The 8,010-nt window shown below is 58.3% G+C and overlaps 1 protein-coding gene across 1 annotated transcript; it reads left to right on the plus strand.

The window, feature by feature from the left end:
- The first annotated feature begins 1,798 nt into the window (after positions 1-1,798).
- Positions 1,799-7,625, plus strand: LRRC15 (leucine rich repeat containing 15). Its single transcript, XM_081006124.1, has 2 exons — positions 1,799-2,029; positions 5,796-7,625. The coding sequence occupies exon 2, from the start codon at positions 5,801-5,803 to the stop codon at positions 7,568-7,570; it is 1,770 nt and encodes a 589-aa protein (XP_080862250.1). The 5' UTR covers positions 1,799-2,029; positions 5,796-5,800; the 3' UTR covers positions 7,571-7,625.
- The last annotated feature ends 385 nt before the right edge of the window (positions 7,626-8,010 follow it).

Consider the following 8,010-nt stretch of genomic DNA (forward strand, 5'->3'; position numbering starts at 1 on the left):
GCTGCCTTCAGATGTCTTCTAAAAGTCAGAGAGCTGTTTCTTTCCTTGACATCTGACGGAAGGGCTTGCTGTCCTTCTGCCGACACCATAATAGTTTCTTGTTCCAACAGGCCTTTGGGGAGCGGAAGGGTTTTGGGTTTTTTTTAACGCAAATGGCTTTAAAATAGTGCTGTGTTGTTGCCCTTATCTATATTTTAAGTGTGTGTGTGTGTGTGTGTGTGTGTGTGTATTCTCTTTCATTGTAACCCTTTCTACACCTTTTCCAGCTTCACAATATCCTTCTCACAGAATCATAGAATTGCCATCTAGTCCAGTGAACCCCTTGCAATGCAGGAAGTCCAGCCTCCTGCAATGGGACAGCAAGACCAGAACAGGACAGATCTTGCTTAGGGCTGCTACTCCTTTGGCTCTTTCATGATCTACACCAGGGGGAGGCAACCTAAGGCCCGGGGGCCGGATCTGGCCCAATCGCCTTCTCAATCTGGCCCACGGTCGGTCCAGGAATCAGTGCATTTTTAAATGAGTAGAATATGCCCTTTTATTTAAAATGCATCTCTGGGTTATTTGTGGGGCATAGGAATATGTTCGTGTGTTTTTTCAAAATATAGTCTGGCCCCCCACAAGGTCTGAGGGATGGTGGACTGGCCCCCAGCTGAAAAAGGTTGCTGACCCCTGATCTGAACGTTTCACCTGTTCACCTGCTTCCAAACTTCTGCTCACAGACACACTTCCAGCCCCTTCCCAGAGGACCACCATTCCTTGGACGCTATGGGGGGAGTTGTTGTTGTTGCTGTTGTTAATAACTACATCAACAGCCACACAAGTCCTGCGTGTGGCTACGGGTACAAAGTCACCCTCAGAAGAGCAAATCAACACTCAAACTCATGCACATCCAATGAAGGGTGGAAGATTGAGAAGGGGGGGAGGGGTGTTATTGGGTTGTTGTTTTTATTTTGATTATGTATTTTGTGGTTTTATATTCTGATTTTATTATGAGACCTGCAGGTATAGAGCGGTATATAAACTAGAAGAAGAAGAAGAAGAAGAAGAAGAAGAAGAAGAAGAAGAGAAAACTAGAAGAAGAAGAAGAAGAAGAAGAAGAAGAAGAAGAAGAAGAAGAGGAGGAGGAGGAGGAGGAGGAGAAGGAGGAGGAGGAGGAGGAGGAGAAGGAGAAAGGACTTTTCCATGCAGGACTTAGTTAACCTATGGAACTCCCTCCCACCAGAGGCAGGGGGGGCCACTAACCTAGATGGCTTGAAAAGAGGATTGGGCAAATTCATGGGAGGTTAAAGGCTCTCTGGGGCCCCCAGTCCCAATGGCTGCGCTTGTCTCCTCAGCTGGAGGCAGCGAAGCTTCTGAGACCGCGGGAGAGGAGGGCTGCTCTTCTGCCTGAATCCTGTTTATGGGTTTCCCATTGAGGCCTCTGGGAGAACAGGATGCTGGACTGGGGTGGATGCTGGGCCTGATCCAGCAGCAGCCTCTTTGTCCGTCCTTCTGTCTTTGAGGGTGGCCTGTGGTCAGGCCTGCGCTGCCCATTTCAGCTGGGTGGGGAAGGTCTGCTAGGATCAGGCCCGTGGCCCCTCGCCGCCTCCTCTCTCTCTCTCTCTCTCTCCCAGAGCTGGGCTTGAGCTGGTCCCTCGACTTCATCCCTCTTTGCTCTTAAGCGAAGGCGGCCCTCGGGGGGGGGGGGGAGGAGATCAAGGACGGCGTCCCGGAGCCCAGCAGGCGGGGTGTGGGGCTCAGGGAGGCGGCAGCCCCCTCCTCAGTCGCTCCCACCCAGCCAGCCCCCAAACGCCCACTCTCCTCCCTCCCTCCCTCCGTCCTTCTCTTTCTGTTCCAGAAAAGCGAATTCAGGAACCTGTGACGCTTCCCCCTTTGCTGATTCATTGGTTTGGGGAGTTTAAATACAGGGAGGAGAGCGCCGGAGAGCCGGAGAAGCAGCCCCAGCCCGGGACCGGGAGCGCATCCTGCTCAGCCTCCGCAGCCGCCTGAGGAACCACCGCCGGACTCCGCCCTCCTCCTCCAGCAGGTAAGTGTCGCCTCCCCTCCGTCAGGGGAGCTGCTGCCTCCTCAGCCCCCGCGGGGAAGGGGACTGTCCCGAGATGGAACCTATTGGATTCTGTAGCTGCGACTCCTGCATCGCAGGGGGTTGGACTGGATGACCCCTGGGGTCCCCTACCCGCTCTGCGATTCCACTCTGCACCTGGCAAATGGAAGGGGCGCAAAGAGAAGCGAAAGGACCGGGAATATCCGCGGGACTCTAGGCGGCTGCAGCCGCGTGTCTGAATACTCGGAGGCGCCCTCGGGCTGGACAAGCTGCGAAATTCCTGTCTGCGGCGCTGCTTCTCCCGTGTCTGGGATGCTCCGAGGCCCCCTTCCCAAGGGAGAGCCGCTGCCTTTTGAAGTTTTCCTCCCCGGGGAGGGCTCGGCTCGCTTTGCAAGCCCTTTCTCTGTAAACAAGGCTGTTCTGCAGGGAAAACCGTTTCCAGATGTGCCAGGAAAAGGGAGCCTGCGGTGGCGGGGGGGCGGGGCGGGGGGGCTGACTCTGCAGAGATTCCTTCCTCCTGAAGCCACTGTTTGCTCTGGCAGAGGAGCAGCGGAGAAGTCGGCAGCAGCAAGTGCCCCCCATTTCCGCCCCCTTCTCCTCGCTCTGGGGAGCTCAGAGGCGGCGTGGGCGACGTGCAGGATCCCACCCGGGCAGGATGCCGTGGAGTTGGAAGAGGTTCAGAAACGAGGGCAGTGGGGATGGAGCAACTACCCCAGGAAGAAAGGGGGCAGCGGTTGGAGGTGTTTAGTTTGCAGGAAAGGCGAGCGAAAGAGGAGGGAACAGAATTATGGAATCGTAGAGCTCGAAGGGCCCACCAGGGTCATCTAGTCCAACCCCCTGCGATGCAGGAATCTCGAACCCACGACCCTGAGATTAAGAGCCCCAAGCTCCACCAACTGAGCTATCGCCGTGGAAGTTTGTAAAACGTTGCCTGACAAGGAGGAAGCGGATAGAGAGAAGTTTTTCTCTGACCCTCATAACACGAGAAACTGCTGGGCACCCCTGGAAGCTGGAAGATTCAGGATAGATAGAAGGAAGCACAGAGTTAAACCGTGGAACTCCCTCCCACAGGAGGCAGGGAGGGAGTTCAACCGAGGTGGTTTTAAAAGAGGATGAGACAAGTTCCCGGGGTTGCATTGCAGGGGGTTGGACTAGATGACCCTGGAGGGCCTTCCAGCTGTGATCCATGGCGGAGGAGAAGGCTAGCCTTGGCTGCCAGCCACAAGGGCCAGGCTCCTGCTTCTGAATAGCAGCTGCTGGAAGCTCTTGGGCTCGGATCCTGCTTGTGGGCTCCACTTTGGGGCAGAGAATCCTAGAATGGGAGAGTTGGAAGGGACCCCAAGGGCCATCTAGTCCAACCCCTTGCCATGCAGGAATGGGTGTCCATTGGGGGAACAGGTGGTTCTCCCATTCATATGCCTCTCTAACCACTTGGAAAGCACTTCAAGGTGCGGGGGGGGGGGGCACAACAGTCCAGAAAAGGCACTTCCAGGTCAAGATGCCCCTCCATTCACTCTCCAACTTGGGTCTCCAAATGTTGGACTACAACTCCCATCATCCCTAGCTAGTGGTCAGGAATGATGGGGGTTGTAGTCCAGCAACAGCTGGGGACTCAAGTTGGAGATACACTGCCCCACACTGTCGGTCCAGAAGAGGAAGGGAGGGGGGGTCCTTGGCGCTGCAGCCCCTGTGGGGAAACTGCAGCTGCCCCGCCTGGTAAGCTGAGCTGCCCCACGGCAGAGAGAAAAGGCTGGGGCCACAGGCGCCTGCAAGTGGGGTGGGGGCCACACCAGCAGGCAGCAGCCCCACCCGCTGCAATGCCTCCTGTGGCACCAGCTGCACCCGCCAGGCTGTCTGCCAGCCCAAGAGGATCCTGCACGCTTTACTTTCCAAGCTGGCAGGTGGCCACATAAAACTCTTGGCTCTGGCCTGGCTGAGTTTGCAGCCCTTCCTTCTGACGAGTGGCTGCCTTGAAATGGTCTGTTGCAAGGAGAAAAGTGCTGCTGCTGCCCCCCCAGCATGAGAGCCCTTCGCAGAATTGCAGAGTAGGGTGCCTCAGTGGAAGGCCTGCAAGTGGGATTTGAAGACAAGAGCAACCCTCTCCCCTCCTGAGGTTTCCAGCAACTGGGATTCAGAAGCATCGCTGCCTCTGACCGTGGAGGCAGAGCAGAGCCGTCCTGGCTGGGAGCCCTTGGCAGCCTCCTCTTCCTCCTCCATGAATTTCTCTAATCCTTTTTTAAAGCCATCTAGGTTTGCAGGCACCACTGCATCCTGCAGCAGGGAGTTCCAGAGGTTAACTAGGCGCTGTGTGAGGGAGCCCTTCCTTTTATCCTGAAATCTTCCAACATTCAACTTCCTTGGCTGCCCATGAATTCTAGCATTGAGGAAAACTCTCCTTTCCATCTTTTCTTTTTTAAAAGTCCCAGGGGCTGCAATCTTTTTTCACAGGGGCTTCACCCCCTTGATCATTTTGGCTGCTCTTTTCTGAACCTTCCCCGTGTTTGCGATATCCTTTTTGAGGTGAGGCAACCAGAACCATACACCACGTTTACCCTGCCCTTCCCAGCTCTCTCCTGCAGGCCTGGACCTGGCTGGCTACGGCTGGTGCTCCTGTGATGGGGTCTCCCGGGCATCATGCGCTACTCCTGGCCAGCGAAGATGAGCTCCTGGGCCCTGAAGGCAGAGCTGCAGCCCATGCGCTTGCCAAGACTCAGCGCTCAGTGCCGCCTCCAGAGCATGCCTTGGCTGTGTGCAATTACTGCAGCCACAAAGCTTTCTCTGACCACCAGCCTCCCTCAGAGTTTCCAGCCAGGAGCCTCACCAGCGAATATTATTCCGCTCCGAGCCCTCAAGTGCGCCAGACACTCTGGGGAACATTTTGGCCTCAGGCGCTGATGAGGAGCACATTCAGGCCCAACCAAGGGAGGCAGCCTCGTAATTTTCTCATCTTGGAAGCGCTGAGCTCCGCCGGACTTCCTGGTGGATCATTTGTGGCAATGTCCAGGGTGGCAGGAGAGGAGATATTGTTCATTCATATCCTTCCTAACTTGCGCCAGCAAAATCCTTTATGTAGCAGAGTTTACATTCCCCTCCTTACACGCGCAGCAGATAGCTGGTTGCAGGCTCATGTGAGCCTCTCACTATTATACAATTCAGTCTGTCTCAGATTGAATTGTACGTTCCTGGTAACTTCCCTTGAATCCCTCTTAAAAGAACAAAGAGGCCACAACCTTATTCAAAGTCAATAAAAGAAGTTTACTCACATCAGTTCACAGTTGGATTCCTGAAGGCAGACTTAGTTAGAAATATGTACATGTGGATCTACCCCATTTGGGGGAATAATCCCAGTGCTTCTGCTATCTGAAAGCATAGCAGTCCCTAGCTAAAAAGCTGGTCCTACAAAGAAGGAAGTCAAAAAGAGAGAGAGTGCTGCGTGACTCGTTCTTTTGTTACCTGGACAGGTAAGGTCATGCCCACCTTCTATCACATGCAAACGAAGGATGCTCTAGCCAGGAGGAACAGGAAGTTTCGACTGGCTGGACCAACATCCCCTTGCATGGTCACTCTAGGAAAACAATGAATGTTGTATTTTGACTGCTCAAATAATATCATAATAAATAATATCAGGAAGAAAGGTTGGCCCTCGTGCATGTTCACTTCTTCAAATCTGGCCCTCTTTGAAAAAAGTTTGGGCACCCCTGGCTAACGTCCTTCTGCTCTTAACGCCTGACCTGTCTTTTGCCCACAGGCCCCATGGATCCCAGAGGCCGTGCCCCTCTTCTGCTGCTGGCGGGCTGCCTGGCGCTGGCCCTGGCGTGGGCTCAGTGCCCCGAGGAGTGTGCCTGCTCCCGGACGGCGCAGGTGGAGTGCTCGGGACCCCACATCTCGGCCATGCCCGGCCCCCTGCCCGCCAACGCCATGAGCCTGCAGGTGATCGGCACCCAGCTGACGGAACTGGGGGCGGGGGCCTTTGGCAACGCCTCTCTGCTCATCGCCCTGCGGATGGAGAAGAACAGCCTGGCGCGCCTGAACCCGGACACCTTCCGGGGCCTGCTCTCCCTCCGCTACCTGAGCCTCTCCAGCAACCGCCTCCAGGAGCTGCCCGCCGGCGTCTTCCGCAGCCTCGACAAACTGGAGTCGCTGCTGCTCTCGGGCAACCAGCTCCTGCGCCTGCACCCGGCGCTCTTCAGCCGCCTGGGCACCCTCAAGGAACTCCAGCTGCACGGCAACAGCCTGGCGTCCGTCCCTCCGGGGGCCTTTGACCACCTGCCCTCCCTCCTCAAGCTCAACCTGGCCAAGAACCGCCTCTCCCGCCTCCCGCCCGCCCTCTTCGCCCACCTGGGCCGCCTGCAGGTGCTGCGCCTCTATGAGAACCAGCTGGCCGAGGTGCCCCCCCGCGCCTTCGCCGCCCTCCCGGACCTGCAGGAGCTGGGCTTGCACCAGAACCGCATCCGGCGCCTGCCCGACGGGCTCCTCTCGGCCAACCGCCGGCTGCAGAAGCTCCACCTGTCCAACAACCGCCTGGAGACCCTCCCGCGGGGGCTGCTCCTGGAGCTCCCTGAGCTCTCCCGCCTCTCGCTCTTCGGCAACGCGCTCCGGGAGCTCCTGCCGGCCACTTTTGGCCCCATGCCGCGGCTGAAGGAGCTGTGGCTCTACGACAACCAGCTGGCCCAGCTGCCCGCCGGGGTCTTTGCCAACCTGACGGAGCTGCAGCTGCTGGTGCTGAGCAGGAACCGGCTGCGCTCCATCTCCCCGCTGGCCTTTGAGGGGCTGGGGGAGCTGCTGGAGGTCTCCCTGCACACCAACCAGCTCCGCACCCTCGACGGGGAGACGTTCCGGGGTCTGGGCAAGCTGCAGAACATCTCCCTGCAGAACAACCGGCTCGTCTCCCTGCCAGAGCGCCTCTTCCACACCACACCACACCTGGTGAACCTCCAGCTGCAGAACAACTCCCTGGATAGCCTCCCGGCGGGCATCTTCGAGCAGCTGCCCCTCCTGAGGGAGGTCAAGATGCACGACAACCCCTGGCGCTGCGACGAAGCCCTGCTGGCCCTCGGGCGCTGGCTGAGGGAGAACAGCGCCCGCCTGGGGGGCAGCCGCCCTGTCTGCACCTGGCCTCCCCCCTTGCAGGGGCAGCCCATTGCCGAACTGGAGGAGGAGCACTTCGGTCCGGCACAGAGCCCCGAGGCCACCGAGGGGCCCACGATGTCCACCTCCGGCCAGGCGGAGGTCCCTGACCAGGACACGAGCCCAGAGACCGTGATGCCCACGCGTGCCCAGCCGCCCCTGGACCACGAAGGTGGCAGCGCAGAGGCAGAGCAGGAGTTTTCCACGGCTGCCCCCAGGGTGCTCACCCCAGGCGTTGCGCCGGCCGAGGGGGGCATCTGGGGCTTGACGCGCACCCAGACGGGGGTGGTGGTCACCTGCCTGGTGGTGGGCTCTGCCTTGCTCCTGGGGACGCTGCTGGCGGCAGCTGTCTACGGGTACAGGAGGAAGGCCCGCCGGGACCTTGCCAAGGCATAGAAGGGCGCTCAGGAGAGCTAGCCAACCAGACTGATGAATGGGGTCAGGGGGGAGGGCAGTGGGGTGGGAGGGGGAGATGCCGGGCTCTGTATCCCTTTCCCCAGACGTGCCACCCTCCCTCGGGCACAACGGGCACCCTCCCACCTGCTCACGCACATGCCCTTCTGAAGCAAGGGGCCGATGGATGAGTCAGAGAATTGGAAGGGGTCCCCCAAAGGTCATCTAGCCCAACCCCTTGCAGCGAAGGAAGCTCTTCCATAGATCCACTCATGTGCACCCCTCTGCAGCCTTTGCAGCCCAGGCTAGCTGGGCAGGATGAGGCCCTTGTCTGTCCTGCTCCGCCAGGTGCTCTGCATCCCGTGGTCATTCAGCCCTGCAGGCCATCCTCCGTGGCTGGAGAGCGGGGCTGCTCTTTGGGCAGCGGTGGGGATGTGGGCAGT

This window comes from Podarcis pityusensis, assembly GCF_964106645.2.
Source record: "Podarcis pityusensis genome assembly, chromosome: 5".
In the NCBI taxonomy this organism is placed as follows: Eukaryota; Metazoa; Chordata; class Lepidosauria; order Squamata; family Lacertidae; genus Podarcis; species Podarcis pityusensis.

Coding starts and splice junctions, on each gene's coding strand:
- LRRC15 (XM_081006124.1), top strand. CDS start 5,801: ATGGATCCCAGAGGCCGTGCCCCTCTTCTGCTGCTGGCGGGCTGCCTG.